General features: G+C 37.2%; 1 protein-coding gene across 22 annotated transcripts in view; it reads right to left on the bottom strand.

Annotated features, from left to right (window-relative positions):
* TNS3 (tensin 3) overlaps positions 1-20,193 on the bottom strand; it is a 215,213-nt gene that overhangs the window by 109,510 nt on the left and 85,510 nt on the right. For 16 of the 22 annotated variants that reach the window (XM_030236610.2, XM_018918255.3, XM_050970797.1 and 13 more), the window contains 5 exons: positions 18,523-18,564; positions 6,898-6,950; positions 5,962-6,133; positions 1,957-2,007; positions 621-743 (listed from right to left, as the gene is read on the bottom strand). In XM_030236610.2, the coding sequence (XP_030092470.2) occupies positions 621-743; positions 1,957-2,007; positions 5,962-6,133; positions 6,898-6,950; positions 18,523-18,549 (426 nt within the window). In that variant the 5' untranslated portion in view covers positions 18,550-18,564. The remainder of the gene's footprint in view (positions 1-620; positions 744-1,956; positions 2,008-5,961; positions 6,134-6,897; positions 6,951-18,522; positions 18,565-20,193) is intronic. The other 6 variants (XM_050970790.1, XM_050970791.1, XM_050970794.1 and 3 more) reach the window with 3 other exon arrangements.

Raw genomic sequence — 20,193 nt, 5'->3', positions numbered from 1 at the left:
GATACAGAGATAGGTTTGCATCAAGTGTCATGAGCACAGCTACCAATCCAGTTCTGAATTCATTTTATCCAAATTTAACTAAGGTTTTTCTTTATTTCTGTTTATTGTGAGCAAGCAGGAGGAAGCAACACAGCACACTGGTAGCTTTACTCTAAGGCACTGTAATGATGTGGTTAATTAAAACCTTTCAAAAGTATTCAAAAGGTCCTTAATGACCTCATTTCCTACAACCACACACAGTCTAAAGAGATGATGTGTGATACAGCACCTATCTTTTTCCAGCAACAAAATTCATGAGTGTCACAGATCATGGAGAGTTTTCCATCAAGCTTGAAAAACCTCAAACTTCTAAATACATTTACAGAAGTAACAGTGATCTTTGAAGGATGAAGTAACATTGGCTCATGCTATACCTGCAGCAAGGGCTAGGACATAAGTCATAAAAAAAGACATCTTTAACAAGCATGGGAGATCAATGGATTTAAGCTTATTTACATCAACAGAACACCTGGCACACTGCTGCCAACACTGAAAACAGATCTAACTTTTTATTTTTTAAAACAAGAAGAGTAAAGGACAAGGTTTTTGAAAATGAATACAAACTCATCCACAGCACTTACTCTGCAATGGATCACCACCACGTGTTGAGGATCATTGTCCAACCAGGACTCCATAGCCTTGCAGATGGTGCACAACTTATCAAGAAGTGGAGCATGGAAATCAGGCCACCCCACATCCATAATCTGCAATTAAACAAGTAACATTTACGAGAGACACCTTGACCCTAGTATCACATCCTAGTATCACATACTAAAATCTGGATTCAAATAAATGTCATGGTTGAAAGTCTTCACAACTTTTCCCATCTCAGATAATCATGCAATTTAACTGTCATGATGCTTACAGATGGGGAAGAGGGAATTGTGTTTAAGATACTAGTACTTTTATAAAAACAAATAAACAAAAAACTTCCTTCTCCCCCTCCTCACCCCATTCCAATCTCGCCAACTACTTAGAAGCGACAACATTTCTGAAGGTCTTGATTTCTTACATGATTTTCAATTTACTGGTATTTTATACCAGTAAATTCAATTAGAATTAGAGCAAATAATGATTTTGATGACTTTAATTTTATTTTCAATTTATTTCCTTCATGTGCAACATGATTACAGCATGCAAAAATTTTGTTCAGATTTTCTATTACATAATACAGTTTACTAAGCCTATTTTTATTATATGCATATTTACTAACAAAACATATGCAATACATACATATTATGCATTCAACATATGCCTAATATTAAAAAATCCATCCTTCATGGTCAATAAAGCATGCAAAAAGTTAAACTTGAGAGGGGTTTTAGTATTTTCCTCAGGTGGCTTATCTCTGTAGATCTACTGCTGTAAATATACATCTGTGCCACTCTATCTAGCCTTATAACAGATGCTGAAGTGTACCTGCACATCATTTCTTACAACAAATACATCAATTAGTGAGAAGGAACAAGAGTCAGACATCAATCATTTTGAAATGCTTTATGCCTCTAATGATCAGAGAGGCAACTACTCAAAGACAGTACAAAAGAAGTCCTTATCTGAATCAAGTTCACTAGCTTCAGCTGAAGTACACAACTCTTGTATCCTGTGACTGCACAAAAATAGTATACTTGAAGTAAAATTTGTATCACCCAATAGAAGATTTACAGAAGTCACAACAGGCTTATGGTCCTGTGTGTAAAGCCCCAAAAAATAACAGGAATAGCTGTGTAAAACACAGATCTAACAGACACAAAACAGAACTTGAGAAAAAATAAAAAGGGATGCATGTGGGGTGTTTCAGTATCTTCCAAAACTTCTTCTCTTACTCTGTATATGAACACTTGCATAGCTTCAGGGTTTATCAGGCCATTTAAATATTTAACACTAGAAAGCTATGTTATGGAAGACAGTTGATACCTTTGGGTTAAGCTTGCCAAGGTCATACCTCTTTTCAGAGAGGTTTAATACCTGTTCAGAAAGAAAGAAAAAAATATTAACCAACAAGACTCTACAATTTATGTAGTAAATAGATGTATTTGAAACATAAAAATTACTAGCAAATGTATTTTAGGTATTCAGTTCTTTACAACAAAACTAAAGCTAAACTTAAATGCACATTTTGAAAAAGGACAATTAAAATTCTACTACATCTTATTTATTTTACATGGCTTTGAGTCAGAGGTATACTGAGAGACCTGGCTATCATGAAATATAATGCTGACCACAAGAATTAACAAGTCTGGGAGGGTAGTACACTGTTCAATACTTGAATTTGCATTCCTGACAAGTATTGATCTGTCAAAACTTTGCAGGGAAGATATGACAAACCTATTTAACTATAACTTAGACTATGAGATCTTCCATCTCTTCTGTTAACCCACTAAATAGCAAGTTACCCTCCACTTAGTGTTTAATAAGGAATAAATGATAGACAGCAGAATGAACAAAAGAAAGCAGTGTATACAAGAATAATTTACTCTTTCATTAGAAAGTGCCTTAAATTGGTATCAATCAAAAACAAAAAGCTGAAATACCATTACTCAAGCTGAAATGCCATTACTGAAACAATGCTAATGAGGAAGATTATCCTTCACAGCGTGGCTATTTTACATGCCAAGTTAGGTACAGATTGCATAATCATTGAAAACGTCTCATTAATTACACTGAGAGAATGAAATAAACAGGTCATAAACATGAGAAAGAGTAAATATGAGGCAAGTCTCTAATACAGTTTAGTACTACCCAAGGACAATTTAACAACTCTTTTCTAAAGCGTAACACTCTTCTAAAGTATTACCCTTTTGTGTTAACCAGCACTCTCATCAGCTGTCTAAGCAAAGAAGGCAAAAACTGAACAGGTTAAAGCAACTACATCACTGTACTTATCCTTCCTGAAATACCAACAGTAAAACAGGAATTATATTAACATTGACTTCTATAAATGACATCTTTTTTTGTAATTTTCTATTAGCTTTCATAACTGGAAAACAAAGTAACAGAGAACTGTAGTTCTCAATACTGAATTCTTAAAATGAGTGCTAAACTATATTAAGAAATAGATTACCTAAAACTTTCCACAGAAAAAGAAGGAGTACTTGACAAAAACTTTTTTAATTCATATTTCTTATTGTATTTATATTTAAGAACAATTTCAAATTCCTGTATCAAGATACAGTCCTGTTCATGATGGGTATTTGTAACTGCTGGGTCAGACACCAAACTCAAAGATGCTGTTGTACCCAAGTCCCCATCAAGCTACAGTAATCCCACTGAGATATTCCAGGAATCCCAACAGCACAGAATAGAAATGAGAAGGTACAGGAACCAACATTTCGCATATAACAAAGCAAGACATCACAGAAGCCTTTGAAGAGAAGTATATGGTCTAAAGAGATGCCATTGTGTGTTGTTTTTGGCTGGGGTAGAGTTAATTTTCTTCACAGTAGCTCATATGAGGCTGTGTTTTGGAATTTTGTTGAAAATGGTGTTGATAAAACAGGGATGTTTTTATTATTGTTGAGCAGTGCTTACACAGTGTCAAGAGCTTTTCTTTTTCAAGAAATTTTTTTCTTTCCAAGAGCCTTCATAGCACCCCACCAGTGAGTGGGCGGGGGATGCATAAGAAGCTGGGAAAGGACAGAGCCAAGACAGGTGATCTCAACAGACCAAAGGCATTTTCTATACCACATAACATGCTCAGCATATAAACCTAAGGAAGTAGGGAGCAGTGACATTCAGAGTGGTGGTGTTTGGCTTCCCAAGTCATCATTTTGGCTTATGAAGCCTGGCTGTCCTGAGGATGGTTGAACATCTGCCTGCCCATACAAAGCAATTAATAATTGCTTGTCTTGCTTTGCTTGTGTGTAAAGCTTTTGTGTAACCTGTTAAACTCATCCCATGTATTTTCTCACTTTTACTCTACCAATTCTCTCCCCCATTCCACTGGTGAGAAAGCAAGGGAGCAGCTGTGTGGGGCAAAATTACTGGTTGAGATTTAACCATAACACAGTGGAAGATTACCTGCATCCCTTTTGGTCCCTCTTTGGCATATCCTAGGTCTACTTACTTATATTTTGGTACAAAAAAGAGGAGCATTAACTTCAGTTTCTAATTTTCATCTGTTGGAAAAGTAATGTTTCTTCTGGGAACCAAAGCCTACAGGGAATATGGTTTTTTAGGATGTCAAAGCAGAGAAAAAATTCACTGTAGGCTATCAACAGACTTTAATCTCTGGTCTCAGACTGTCAAAGTATAATCTTTTACTGTTAAAGAAAATTAGATACTTATGGGGTTTTTTTCATACTCTTCATAATGAACTCAGACTCAAACAGGAAACAATGCGTTCACTCATTTCACTGTAGTGAAAGGAAAACAGCCAGAAAAAAATGACAAATGCTGCAGTATATGTTCTGCTATCTGAGACCCTGACCCAATAGAAGAGCAGAATTGTTCCCATCAACTTCAGCAGGACTGCTGATTTGCATACCATTTCGTGGATGTTTTGGGTTTTTTTTTCTTTGCTGATTCACATATGCCTCTTGAGCAGGCTGAAGAGGTATTCAAAACATGAGAAACAGAAGGTAGTTTAAAAAGAAGCTCTCTGAATCTACAGCCTGGCTGGGCTTTGTCAGGTTATATTGCAAATTTGCAGAAACACACTTGGAGTAGATAGCATAAAGCTTTCTTTTTATCAAGACAGCTGATTTCCAAAGTATCCATTAGAAAATAAATTAATAAATATAACAGAATTGAAACAAAAAAAAATCTCAACTTTGCAGGAGAAACTGACCTTCAGAGGCAAAGACTAAAATCCTTCTGAGACACTAAACCAGACTTATATCAGATTTTTGTAATACAATCAAGTATTAAATGAGATTAAGTGTAGTAGAGAGACTACAAGCTTCCACTATTATTGCACAGAAATGGCCAGAGAACAGGTGAATTTGAACCTGTAAAGCTTTACACACAGGTTACGTTCACACTATTACTATCATGTGCCTTATAAGCTACCAGTGCCTGATGGAAGAGAAGCCAAAGGCAGCAAGGCAGCATGCTGAGGACATCAGTCCACATCACAAGTTCAGTCTGGTTTATAATGCACCTATGACATCTCAGTTTGTGAGAAGAAGATAATGTGTTTAAATCATGAGTGGAATCTCTCCAGTAACTAATTTCTACTGTGAGTAAAGTTCATGTTCCCGAAGTCATGGATTTAATTCTAACAGTTAACACACAATACCTAAAAAGACAGTACAAGAAGAAAAGTAAACAAAATATTGGCCTTGTTTCAAATTCACCCTCATAGAACAAGCTGAGACAATACATGCCATGGCAATAGCCAATAAACAGCACAGGAGATTAACAGCTTTTTGTCAACATTAAAAAAAAAAAAATCTGCACACAGAGCTCACTATATATTTGTTTGATTTCCTATAGAAAATTAAATGGCATGAAAAATGCATCTAAAGAAGTTAATGAGGAAGAGTTGGACAGAACACATCAACAGCAACCCTACTTTTAAATGTTGCCTTCACAAGTGAAGACATGACAGTGACAGACTATCAGATACCCACCTGAGAACCCAGATGTAGCTCACTGCTACAAACAAAAACACACTCCCCACTGCAGGGTGTGTATCTTTTAAGAGCATGCTTTGGACAATAAAAATGGTCAGTGAAATTATTCTTCAGCATCTGACTATGTGTTATCACCACACCAAAACAGAGACTGCACTGCCCCAGCAAAAAAAAGTGTTTTCAATATCTAGCTGCTTAAAACACTACTGAAAATCTTGAACCTGCTTACACAGCTGTAAAGATGGCCCAAAAGTGAGTTTTAGCTTACAAAGGTTTATGTGGACATAAAGTAGTCTTCCTGCATGACAAAGGAAGATGAGTCACAAACGGCTGATCTTACACATACCAAATAATTATCACCATGTTTGGATTTGAGCATTTGTGTTACTTCTTGTAGATTGTGGAGGTAAGTTTCCTCAGAACAGCCAGCAGGGAAGGATACAGCAATAATCCGCTCTGTGATGTAAGTGAGGTCAAGTTCAGAGCTTTCCTCCATAATGTGATCAAAGTCTGCACTTCTGGAAGAAATTAGATGTGGCAGTTTAGAGCAATGCAGCCAAGAAGAAACATGGCACATTAATGAGAAGAAATTGCAACATAGACTCCTACAGCCAAGTATCAGATGTTTCCAATAACTGGATTACAATTACAACTCACTAAATGCCTACAGAGCTCAAAGTATTCAGTTCAGAACACAAATGGAGTTCTTCACCAGAATTCTTCACATCAAAACTGTAGTGAAAAAATCTCTGCAAGCAATAATGTGGAAAATGAATACAAGCAATTTGACAAATACTAGCACAACAAATTTGTGAGTCAAATAGAAATGTATAGGTACTTCTGTCTGCACACATCTCTCTGTAGAATTCTGCAAATGCTTTACAAATTAGAAGCTTGACCAGCGATCTGTAAAACACTGCAGATCTTGAAGCCTGCTCTGAGTAAAACTGAAGTGAATCTAAAACCAGTTCCCAAAATACAACAGACATAAATGTAATTAAAATAATTTCACTGGTTAGTCTACAAATACTTCTCTTTCTTTTCCAGGTGGTGGAACTTGAACTTTTCCACAATTTTGTCCTTCTTAATAAAACATCAGAAGATCAGCTCAGTAAATATGTCTGGTTGTTTTCTCACAAAGGCACTGTAAAAATGAAACTTGCATAGCAGACCATATCGTGCAGAAGACTGAACTCACAGAAATCACAACCACAAATAACAAAGCCTGAGCCCACTGCCACACCACCTAACACTGCTACATAAATTTGAAAGAAATACTTGCCGTGATACCTTGTCACAACTGAAAGATGAGTTCTTCAAAACACTGCTGGAATTCTGGAACAAAGAAAGCAGAAAAATCAATCCAGAACCTTAACTTGCTGTCACTGATGTCAGTGTTTCTACCTTTTTGCCTCATTTATGATTTGAAAGACCATAACAACAAGAGGATACAAGAGGATCACTGCCCTGTGTTTTGAATGCAAACACTGTGGTTATGCCGAAGTTTTGTCTAACTTTCTACTACCTCTTCCATCTCACCACTGCCAGAAAATCTTTTGTGACATTTTTAGTGCTCTTCTTGGCATTAAGATTAGAGAAAACATAGTGGGCTTTGAGAAAATCTAACTTGAATTTTTGTATAAACCTGCAAAAGAAGTTCCTGTTCCTCTCCACTGATTTTCTTATGACAATATTGAAATATATACTTCTGTATCAGACTCCTGAGAATTTATTCCTGAGAATGTGTAGTAGCTTACTTTTGTAGTTCCATTTCTTCAGTAATAGTAACTATGAATGAAAAAGTGTAAAAATATACTCCTACATGAACCATAGTAATGGAATTTGTCTCACCTAATTGTAGCTGTCTTAGATTTAAGCTCCAGTGTTATTGTCACCCAAGCTCTGTAAGTAACAGAGAGAAGAGACATCTGGAAGGACCAGTATCCCTTCCTTCTAGGACAGGTTTTAAAAGAAAAAAACTCTACAAAAAGACAGCTACTACTATACAAACACTAAATAAAAATAAATAATCTTATTCAATTTACATTTAACTATTTCTATATATATATTTAGCTTATGTATATTTTATGTTTAATACTTTTAAATTCATGTGTTTTGTATATTTTTTAATTTAGCACTTAGATATGGATATATTTTGATACAAAAATCAGAAGTTCAATTTAGTATCATGCATCATTAAATCAATAAGAGAAAGGTACTCCCTCCTTTCCCTGCCCTGAATTCATGCTTAATATATAGACACATGCACATAAAAGCTTATTTATCAAGAATTAGAGCTGAAAAAACTGATAAATCCTATCTGTTTTAGCTACACACAAGTATTCCCAAACCAAATAAACTGTGTTTGAATGGAAGACCTCTTAGAACTTTCCATAAAATGACGCTGTGTATCAAAACCTGGGAATAGCTAGGACACATATAAGCATGAAAGTGGAACATTTTCTTTCAGAATTTCTCAAAGTGAACTGTTCTGGCAAATTTTAAAGCACAATTGATGGCATAAGGTGCACCTCATGTAAGTGTTTGGTCCCAGTTTCACTAGTTTCTGTCTTTACCTAGACAACAGAAGAGAAGGAAACTTCATGGTATTTTCAGCCTCTTTTTACCCATTCCCTTCCTAGAATTTTAAAGGCTTTAGATAATATACCATGGGTGCCAAAACAAGTAAAAAACCATAACTGAAATTCAAGACATAGCTTTTGGTGTATTTTGTTTTGGTTTTGTACATAGAAAGCAATTAGAAGTAGGACTCTACACCTCCTTGGTTTCTGTTGTTGACAAATGCATCCATTGCTTAAGAAGTACTTCTTCAATTTACTAAAAACTGGATGACTAAGATGTCATGTATCCTGAATAATCAGACACTTAAAACAGCTTCCTCTGGTATGAAAGTTAGTGATAAAATCATTATTTCACACTGTTGTGCCAGATAAACTAGAATAAATCCCAATAGCATTCAGTGTATAAGCATATGAACAATAACATAATGCAAAGCACTAGCAAAAAAAACCATTAGTGAGATATATATTTTCTGTATGCATGCTCTGTCACCAAACCATCAGAATACAAGTTTCCCCAAATATGATTCAGCAGCATAGGTCAGACCATACTTAAAGGCAAATCATCTCCATCCAAGTGAAAACAAGCAAACACTGTCTTCTGCTTGCTATACACTGGAGGAATAATGGCAAAAAAATTTACTAACCTTCAAAGACAGCAAATGCCATCTGGCATATCCCAGAATGGACAATTACACAGAAAATCTCACAAAACTAGGTATGATTTTCATTTCCTGACAACTAACAGCAGTAGAGAAGATGTAGGGCAATGAAAAACAGTGGTTCCATATGGAATGTTTTAATCACACCTGGCTAAAAATTTAGAGTTGTGACTACAATAGATTCAGTGAAACTAGGGCTTGATATGTTGTGAGTAGGACAGACCACCCTGAGATTATTCTTCTGTTAATTTCTCCCCATGATTCTTGTTCCCCTGCTTCCTTGGAAATGCCTGGCAATGCTGCCACAACCTGTACATCAGACAGTATAACCAGTCATATAAGAAACAGTTTTCAATAAAGTTAACGCCTTCTATTCACCTATTTATTCAGTTTTAACAATTTTGATATTCCAAACAATACCACATAGAAGTTATCTCTACGTAAGCAAGGGCAAAGAACCATTTGTCAAATTTACCTGCGTTTGTATGAAAGCCAGCAAGTAGAGGCAATAGTTTCTTAACAACCAATCACCTTTCCTCCAGTCACAGATTTGAATTAATAAGCAAATTCATTGCATCCAAGGTACTGTGTCATTGCTCTTTTCCAGAAAAAACTCAAGCCATACAACTCTCTCCTTTGACACACTCTGTATTCCTTCTTTCACTGCCATTGGCTCCTGCACCTAGTACTGGACTCATCACAGAGCTTGTGATGCCAACTTTCTCAAAAATTAAGTCCTCAGACAAAACCATCTGTATTGGTTTTGCACAGCCTGGTTTTTGGTAGCAGGGGAGCCACAAAGATGGCTCCTGTGGGAAGCTGCTGGAAAAGTCACAGGTTTTGCTCCTAGCCAGAGAAGAGGAGGAAGTGAGAACATGTAAAGGAAAACAACATGGCAACACCAAGGTCAGCGGAGAAGGAGGAGGAAGATGTGCTCCAAGCGCTGGAGCCAAGATTCCTCTGCAGGCCGTAGTGAAGACCATGGTGAAGCATTGTCCCCCTGCAGTCCATGGGGGACGTAGAGAACCACCTGCAGTCCATGGGGGAGGTGGCCACATCGGAGCACGTGCCTGTCCTCCAGGCATGTGGATGCCTGGAGGAGGCTGTGATCCAATGGAATACCCAGTGGAAAGAGAGGGTCCCTGCTTCCAGGCTGTAGCAGCCTCTCCTTGGAGGACTGCACTCCATGGAAAGAGAGACCCATGCCACAGCAGTTTTGGAAGGACTGTCTGCTCATTGGATGGGCTCACGTTGCAGCAGGTGAAGAAGGCTGCTGCTTGTCAGAGTGGAGCCACACCGGAGAAGTTCACAGAGAACTGTCTCCCATGGGACCCCACAGTCTCACAGGGGAAGGACTCCTCTCCCAAAGCACCAGGAGAAAATCTTAGTTATGAACTGATCAAAATCTCCATGCCCTGTCTCCCTGCACTGTTGGTGGGAAGGAGGGAGGGGCTGGGGGCAAACAGTGTTTTAAGGGCTTATTTTACTTCTCATTGTCTTCCTCTAATTCTGTTAGTAATAAATTTCACTTTGCAACCTTAAGTTGAGCCTGTTTTGCCCTTGAAGTGTTTTCTCCCAGTCCTTATCTAAACTTGTGAAGCCATCAAAGTTTTTTCCTTCTCCTCTGCCCACCTGTGGCAGGGGAGGGTGAGCAAGTGACTCTCATGGGTGCCTGGCACTGGGCCTGTGTCAAATCATGACACCATCCCAGAGTCCCCTACAACCAAGACATGATACAGAAGCTAAGAAACAGTCCCATATTTAATTCCGAATCATTTTCACCAGCTCACAACAGTCCCTAGATATAAGTTTCCCAGTACAGCCTGCTGTTAATGCAAGTGTAGAAAGTAAGCCAAGCAGTCCAATTAAACTAAAGCACAGATTGAACAAAGTGGATTTTTGAGATCAGCCCTGTTTATTCACCTTCTTCTGACACAAAAGAGGGTAAATTTCTTCATGGATTTCCTGGCTTGCCTCAAATAGCAAGCTTGTGCTTGTCCCACACAGCAAACAGCATCTCATACCTTTATAATCTTACTTTAAGCCGCTTCACAGCAAAAACATGACAAAGATCGTGTATAGGCCATCTCACACCATGTGGCACAGAGATGGCATTGAGACAACCTTTCCACAAGTCCAGAAATAGAAGGAATAAGAAATAACCTTTCTGCTAAATCTGCATCCCCTGTCCTATGCTGAAAGGCTTGAGAAGGCCTCGCAAAGAAATTGAGACAATCAAGTAAAAAATAATGCCTGCAAAAAAAAAAAAATCTGTAAAAAAAGTCATTATCTCACCTAGATGATAATTTTCAACTTTTCCAAGAACAGAATAAGGAAACTTGGGTTACAGCCAGTAGGCTTTCATACTTCATTAGGCTTACACAGTTCATAGGCTAAAGTCCACTGTAATAGAGCTTCTGACACCAGAAAGATTATGAGAAGGACAAAGGATGAAGGTGTGGGAAATAGTAAAGGTAAGAGGATTTCTAGAAAGCTGTAAAAGCAGGCCTTAGAAACAGAAAGAACACCAAAAAACCCACTTTTTTAATACAGTCACTTAGTCTTCAGGCAACTTTAGGAAGGAACAAAAGCAGAATTTGTGAGTTGAAATATATGAGAAAATGTTTTGCCAAAAAATAGCTCATGAAAGGTATAGAGCAAAATCGATGCTGGCTAGCTTTAATTGCTTCCTGCAGTGCAGATTTGCCTGTAGAACAACCAAAACCAAATCTCTGGGTGACCTTAGCCAAGGCAGCCGGCTCAGATACCATATGACTGTCCAATTCGAACCCAGAAAAGCCTTTTTCAACCTGCCTAGTCAGTGTGCCAGTAAAAGATTAGCTGATGCCCATATATTATGATCCCTTGACCAAAACCAATAGTAAGCCAGGTGAAGTTGCCAACGGGAGCAATCTTGTAGTTAATTGGGACATTTAAACTAAAGAACTTCCTAAAGCACCTTCCGAACCCCAGGAATTGAAGATTCTTAGTTCCTTAACAATGGGTTTCTGTCTTACATTTTTAGATAGCAATTGGCGAGACAAGGATCCTCCGAAATACAGTGTCAGTCCCAATTACCCTGCTTATAGAAACAAGAGCTTTTGGTGTAATTACTCAGATAGCTGGGGTGCACTTTATGGGGCTGAACAATATTCAAGACAATTACAAAAAGGATATGTGTTTATTTGTGGAAATAGGGCTTAGCAAAGCATTCCATCACGCCTTGAACGTAGTCCATGCAGTATTAGACAACTTACTGTGCTAGCACCTAGTACTAAAACAGTCATTAAGAAAAAACATACAGGAAAAAGATTCACCCATCAATATGAAGAAAATTGAAACAGTGATTTTAGGCCCTAGAAAGCTGCAAAAAGAGTTTCAGCAGGTTTGCTTCTATCCCAACTTCCTTCTGCCAAGGCAGTGGAACAGTTAGATCGAGTTAGATGTTCACTGAGTAAACAAACCAATGCCACTTTTGCAATTAGTGATATGCTAATAGACGTCAGCAGTGTTAGACATACTACCCTTCAAAACAGCAGCAACTGATTTTCTTTTACTGGCACATAGACATGGTTGTGAGGAATTTGAAGGATTGTGTTATATTCACAAAAGCATACAAAAGCGGAAAGATCTAACATCTCGAATCAAAGAAGGCAGTAGATTGTAGATAATTTGTTCAAAAGATAGAGCTTTACACCTTAGTTAAAGAAACTTTGTAAAATAAGTTTATATGTGTTAGTAGTTTTAGTGGTGATACTAGTAATAGTACCTTATATACTTCAGTATGTGCAACAGATAGACAAAACTATCAAATAAGTTTTTATCATACAAGAGAAGGATGTATGAAATAGAATCACAGAAAGTTCTCAAGTATAGACATAAATGAAGGCTTTAAATTAAGACCTTAGAACAAACAAGACTTATTAGAACAATAAATAGTAACTACTACCAGATTTGACTTCTATTCTTTGAATAGACCAGATTTTTTACAGCATTAAAATTGCTGTAGTGTAAACAGCAGTTCTTAAAACAAGCAAGAGAAGTGCCTCAAACAAGCAAAAAGAAATACTTATTATAATACAGCTATGTAATGCAAGGTAGTTAATAAACTACAAAGTTGAGAAAGTTTCTTTGTAGTTGTACTGAGAGAGGGAAAAGTGGGAAATAGTAAAGATAAGAAGATTTCCAGAAAGCTGTAAAAGCAGGCCTTAGAAACAGAAAGAACAGAAAACTTAAGAGCTAGCTGCAGCTGCAAAGTCTGAAAGTAGAAAAAGTTACAATAGTACAGCAAGCAAGGACATGAAACATTAGCTTGAGTTTTAGGCTTGGCTAAGATAGACCTTAAGACTGCAGGAAAGCAGTGCAAGCAATGCTATACTTAGCAAGATAGTAAAAAGTTTTAAGGTTAATAATGGTGTATTGTGTATTGTTAATAGAAAGCATACAAGCAAGCATTCTGTGAAGCAGGCGTGCATGTGCTTTTAGCGATTGGCTAGAACAATTGTCTGTAAGCTTTAGCAATATGCTATTGGCTAGAAAGTTTTTTAAATGCTCTGTAACAAAGAAATCTTTGGCTGCTGCTGGCAGTATATGAGCTGTTGCCATCTTCCTATTGTCTTAACCATGTAATGAGGCTGATGCTGCAATAAAGCTCAAGGATCGTATCCCAGCAGTCCCATCCTGTTTGTGAAAAACCCCAACAGAGAAGGGAGTTCAGTTTTGCCCCAGACAAATTCATCTGCATTTCTGCAGTATACTGAGTTACTACACAGCTCTGGAAAAATAAGTAAATCAAAAACCAAATATGCTACCTACTAGTTTCCAATACCAAAGTAAAATTAGATATGTGGGCCACACATGGGCTTAGAAATCCTAAGTGGGATTATGACTTGCCCCTTTTGAGACTAGAATCAAGGACAGACTAAGGAAGCTAAATGAAAAATCAAGCAATTGCCTTTCCTAAGACCCAGTTGCTGGCACTGAACTACAATACAATAGTATTAGCAGAATGGTATAGTATCTGCTTAAAAATTATCTCAGCAGAATATAAAAAAAACTGGTTACAAGGACTGAGCTGTTCTAAACAGCTGAGTCAGCTGTACATCAACCATATATATGTTCCTTTGAGGAACTGTACTACTGCAAACTCAGAGCTACAAGATCTGGCATGCATTCATGTAGCTCATCTGTTTCTCTCCTGGGCTCCCTCCTGAATGTAAGCATTGACATGCATAAGGATAAATGAGTAGAAACCAACTATCTGAAATATCAATCAATGACAAATCTGTGACCTAAAGGTATCAGGACATTTTGAAAGAATGACATGTATCTACTTCGAATATAAGTATTTTATTTGTGCCCATTTTTAATGGTGCTATAAGCAAGAGAGGATTTGATTAGCTAATCTGCATAAAATTACATTGGTTTTATACAGGTTTTAATCATCTTATGAAACTTTTTTTTCCCTGTGTGATTGCTCACCATTCAAAAAGCATAAATAAAAATATGAAGAGAGAGACTCATCAGCAAGATACCTGAATGCATTTGAACCAAATCTGTGATTTATTTTCATTCCTCAAACCATGGACAGGAATCAGAAGAAATTCTCCAACCTATTCCAAGGCACAGTGTAACAGTTCTATACACTCCAGCATGCTGCAGAAAAAGACAGGGCAGTGAACTACACTGATCGTTGGACTGCCCACCATAATTCCTACTGACACAGTGAAACATGTTTAGATGTTTTGGATGAGAAACAGATTTTGCATAATCTTTTGGCTTCTGGCTTGAGAATGATTCCAAGCGCAGAAAATATTCATACTTTGTAAATAAAAATATCTCTATGCTATTGTGTATCAGTTCCTGTAGTAAATATTAAATATTAATTTAAAATATTGTTTTAGTTGATTCCACACAAGAGATTTATTTCTACTGCAAGCAGCTATTTGTTTGAGAGCAAATTTAGTTTTGTTTTGTATACTGTGGTATAAAAACCCGATCTGTTCCCCTGCTGTAAGAGCAGGAATCCAGACAGATGTGACCCTTGCAAATGGCAGTGTCTAAAGAATTTATAAATCCCAGCTTGCTTTCTCTCTCTCAGCAGCTGGCAAAGCTGCTCTCATGATTCTTTCATGGGAGCTCCTACCATTTCAGCCAAAACTGCCAGGCTTCCCAAACAAGTTCACTGTAGGGCTTTGTAGTCCACCTCAATATTTAAGAAGTGTGTTGGGCCCTCGGATATAGAGTCCCACCTACCAATCTGCCAGGGCAAGAAGGAACCAGGGTACAAGATTATCTTCCAACTTACTTAGATTAAAGAAAACAGCCCTGCTCATGGCCTGGAAGTTCCTTGGTTGGGCTGTCTATCCATGACTTGGTCTCTTTTCATAACAGAGAGAAGGCACATAGCACATTTCTGCTACTAAGGACTCTTAAGAAGAAAATACTGAATGCATGTGAAGTCATTACTCATGTGGGAATGAGGTATAATTGTGTCCTAGTGTAAAATTTTACAGGTATACATGCTCACATTTAGAAAATAATATTTCTTGAGAAAATAATATTTCTTGAAGCCTTAGTTCTACAATATCTCAAGAATAGGAGTTCACACAAAGCTTTGTGAGGTTAGCACCTAGCCCTAATCAGCTCTATTGTCTTTTGCACACCAGCCTGAGTAAATCAGAGTCATGACAACACTAAATGGCTGTGTTCCACTACAAATCTATGAGGGAAATTAGTACTTCCATATGTAAGTATTACTAATTTAAGTATTAGGAAATGAGCTTGCCTCAACTACCTAAAATTATGTATGTGCTCCTTGTAGCAGAGTTTCATAATTATGCTGGAGCTTTGAAAAAGCTTCCTGAATGAGTACTATTCACAAGCAATGTAAATAAGCACAACAGACATAGCAGAGTGTAAAGGTTTTTGCATTAATTCACACCTACCACATTGTGAGGCTCTGTATGGCATGACCGAGTGGCACCTAACACAAAGTTTTTGTATGTATGTGCTCTATTTCCTCTAAAGAGATAGTTATGAGCTGGCAGCTCTCCTCTAAAGTTATGAGCAGAGTAGGGGGAAAAAAAAGAGCTGGCAGCAGAGGAAAAGCCTTCAGAGTGGATCTCCTGAGCTCCTTTCAGACCTAGTTAAGATGAAAATGATCAAAACTGAAGTAAAACTTTCACCACAAATTTAGACCACCTGTTAACAGAAGATTATGTGCACACAACTTTTGAGCAGAAAGTGACAGAATCATTTCTGCTAGCCTTCAGCAGAAACAAGAAGTTTGATTTATTTGTTTTAAATATGATAATATTAAGAATAAAATAACATTCCATGATGAAGGCCTTTAAATGTAAGAAAATGCACTTTTGATTTCCCAAGTAAGAATGTGCTATCTGTGCCTCAGAGCTACTCTGAACACTAGAAAAAACCTAACAAAATTTTGAATTCTAGGTAGTGTCACAACCGAGGCAAAACTGTCTTGGCTGATGTTTACACTCCTTTCCTATAAAGCAGTAAGAGCTGATGCTAGAAATAATCCATTAGGAGACACATTGCCAGAAAAAACAAGAGAGTTTTTCTTTCCTGGACCAGATGCCATGAAACAATCTGCAAAGGAGAGAAGAGAAGAGAAGAGAAAGAAGAAGCAATTCCAGAGACAAGAAATCGTTAAATCAGTTTCTTCCAGTTTAGTTAATGAAAAAAAAGGAGGACAAGCATGGCACAAAGTTAGAAGGAAGAGAACAGAAAGGTGCACCTCCCATTAGCACCACACAGATGGGATGTGTGCTGCAGTCACAGAATGAGACATGCAAAAGCCTCATCCAAGCCTCATCTCATGGCTGCATCCAGCCCCACTGTCTGGGGACAGCATTCTGTGAATCGCCCAGCCTCGCAGCTTTATGTCTCCTCTCTTTTCCAAACAGACGTCTGTGTTTCAGATTGGACCTTTCTTCTGCACATCTGTCCATGTCAACCTTTGCTCCTGGAATATACTGGTCCATAGAAAGTAACTACTGACAATTTCAGGAAGCTTGCTAATAGTCAAGTAATAATCAATGCAAAACACAGTGAGACAAAAGACACAGGTGAAAAAACATTGCTTGCTATTAAAGCTGCATTCAAAATGGCTGTGCACAAACTATTACATGTACAGAACAAAAAAGTCAAGAAACGTTTGATCTTGGCTTGTGCAACAACCAGTAGAAACAGGAAACCCTCTGAAGTATTCAGATGTAATACAAAGATGCTAAAAACTTTCAACTTGCAACTAGATCAGAGTGATCTCACTATTTTGCTTCACATTTGTTTCACTATAAGCAGCTGTCCAAAACCAATTATCCATATGCAAATAACTAAGAAGTATGCTCTTTTCTGATTTGATAATTTTAGTCAATTTGTCTAGTTAAGGAGGAGAACAGTGAACTGAAAGGTGAAACAATCACATCACTAGACATTTTAGCTGATCTCAATATCAAATGTATTCTAGCAATTAGAAATAATTCTAATTTTACTGAAAGAGTAGATAATAACATGGATACAACACTGAGATACCCTTGGTTGTAGAAAAACATTTCTTGTCAGCCAAAGGAAATGAACTATACTGCTAACACAAACATAACCTCTTTGAACATCTCCTGTCTACACAGGTAGTCAGGGATCAGGACTCTTCATGTCCTGCACAGAGTGGCACCAGCAGAAGCCTGCAGCCCTGAACCATGGACAGCATCACAAAATAAATGCAATGCACACAGGACTAACACTGTGAAACAGATGCTCATTTACTGCAATAGAGATCTGGTCTGAAATTGAGCAAAAAATTGGTGAAGACCACATGCATCTTGCAAGTCCTTTCTTCTGCCCCTTTTTAAATTTTAGCCTCATTTTCACAGTGGCAAATAAAACACCTGCATTACAGTGGCCTACTAGCAGATAGTTAACTATATGCATCTCCCATAATTTATTTAAAAATCTACAAGATTTGACATCTCTGTTAAAAAGTAACTCCAAAGGACTTTAAAAGTTTTCTTTTTTGTCTTATTTATTTTACAGAAATTGTGCTAAAAGTATACTTAAAAGTGCTGTTAGTATTGAAATGGGCTGTACTTCCTATTTGCAGAAATTTCCATATTAGACAACCGGGTTTTACTGTACTTCAATAAATGTCATTAATAATACTTTTATCAGGAGTACTACAGCCACAGTAATAAAGGGTTGGGAAGTGGCACCTAATTTGTTTTTTAAATAACATGGCATAGCAACTGGAACAAATACAAGCCAAAAGATCAATTTCATATTGAATACAATACAAGAATTAATATTATTCTTGCTGAAAAAATAATCTCTTGACTTTCTGAATGCATCTAAATACAATTGAGTCTATGAAGACTATAATATTTCCCTTTATTTCTCCCCTGCTTGATTTAAAAACAAGGGATGCAGAGGTCATTTTGTTGTTTCTGAAAAAGTCAGTGTTGGAAAAAACCACTAATGGTCCTAATCAGAAGCTAATTTCACACAGTACAGAAACCAAAGTGCATACTTTGAAAATGGCTAGCAACAAATGCTTTATGAAGATGTGATACAAATAAGCAGCCACAAGCAGGAAAATAAATCAGGCCAAGTAAAAGAAAAAATCATAAATAAAACAGAATTACTTACACTTCTGGTTACATGATTTTTAACCATCTCAGAGTTATTAGCCTGCAAAAGGAGAAAAGTTAATACAAACTACTTCTCCAGATAGCTTAAATACATTCTAAGAAATCCTCTCCTAATGGCATATATATGCATATACACACATACACAAAAAAATAATTCAGAAATACATGTTCATTCTACAGTATTATTAAGCTAACTGCCTTTCAAACAGATATGGAAAATTAATTAGTTTTGCATTATCATCCTGCATATTCAAGTCTATATGACAGTACTCAGCTACAGAGAGTGTTTATTCCAAGGTACAAGATCTATGGAGATGTACATTGCTAAGCACTTATTCCCTTTTGCATTTTCACCCAATCTCTCATTTTATGCTTTTTCATGAAAACAGACACTCAAGTGGACATCAATGAAGTGAACTGCTGAGAATTTTCTGTAAGTACTGGACAAAAAAATCTTCTCAAGCCTTAAAAACATGCTAAATTGTATCAATGGAGATTTAAAACAAACCTTTTAAAAGGAAAGAGACAATCCATTACTACAAAAAGTCTCATATTAGCAGTGGTACAACTAAAAATTGGTCTCCAAATCCTGCTGTGGGAAAGATGTTTTGAAGTAGAGAGGCAGTTTCATAACTGTCAACTTTTTTTGCTCACTGAAGTCCAGACACACTGTAGTTACAAATGTCAACTGGAAAGAGCTATAGGTTTTCAGTGTGTATAAATTACACCATCTTCAAAACCTTGCTTAGAAAAATGAACCACACACAGTTTACCAGGGCATGCATCCCACATCAACCATAATGCTTACATTGTGAGACTGGCTCACAGTTAATCCATGGGAATAGGCTTTGAGTTTGTTTGATTTTATTACTGAGCTGTCAAATCTCCACAGTGCCGCAAGTACAAATCTGTCACTCAGAAAAACTAACATACAGACTGATCAGTGCTGTTAATTCAACCCATGAACCCTATTGTTTGAAACTTCCAGGTTCTTCTCAGCAGATTAAAGGTCATATATAGGACAAACAACTGTATAACTATAACTTCAGTTAATATTATTTCAGTCTTAGCACATCCACTGCTACCTAGGAAAATACACAGACTCAAATAGAAAAAGACAAAACACACAAAATACAGGTTTTGGATTCACTTGGAAATCTCCATACAAAGAGACTTCATGAGGTGCACGAGCAGAGCACTTGGGAAAACTCACTGCCCACTTTGGCCCTTCACCAGAAAGTTCATACAAAAGCTGAACTCAGCACCTATCCTTCCAACACAAGCTTATTTGTTTAATTGCATATAGAGACATAAATGAGGCTTACATCTAAAAGGGGTAGTGCCAGTTAAAAGGGGTTTTGTCCATGTATTTCTCAGTCTGGCATTGGATTGGTGTAGTCTGCAAGTTTTCTAGGACAGCTGTAAGGTGGAATACGGAATAAGAAGCAAGAAGCTCTTCTTTTCTTTTTTTTTAAATGTTTTGAATTTGCTCTCCCATTTGTCAAGCTTCTACTGAAATGTCCCACACTGCTAGATGCAATAGCTCTCTCCACTTTAGTAATGAGGAAACACAGAGTGCTAAAAGCACAGGGCTTGATATAACTATCTCAGCTTGCAGGATCACACTGTTTCTTTTTTCTTCTGACTTAAGGGGAAGACTGCTGAAATG

The sequence above is a fragment of the Serinus canaria genome, chromosome 2 (assembly GCF_022539315.1).
Source record: "Serinus canaria isolate serCan28SL12 chromosome 2, serCan2020, whole genome shotgun sequence".
Classification (NCBI taxonomy): Eukaryota; Metazoa; Chordata; class Aves; order Passeriformes; family Fringillidae; genus Serinus; species Serinus canaria.
The sequence above is the reverse complement of the archived record's forward strand: the minus strand, read 5'-3'. Positions and strand labels throughout refer to the sequence as shown.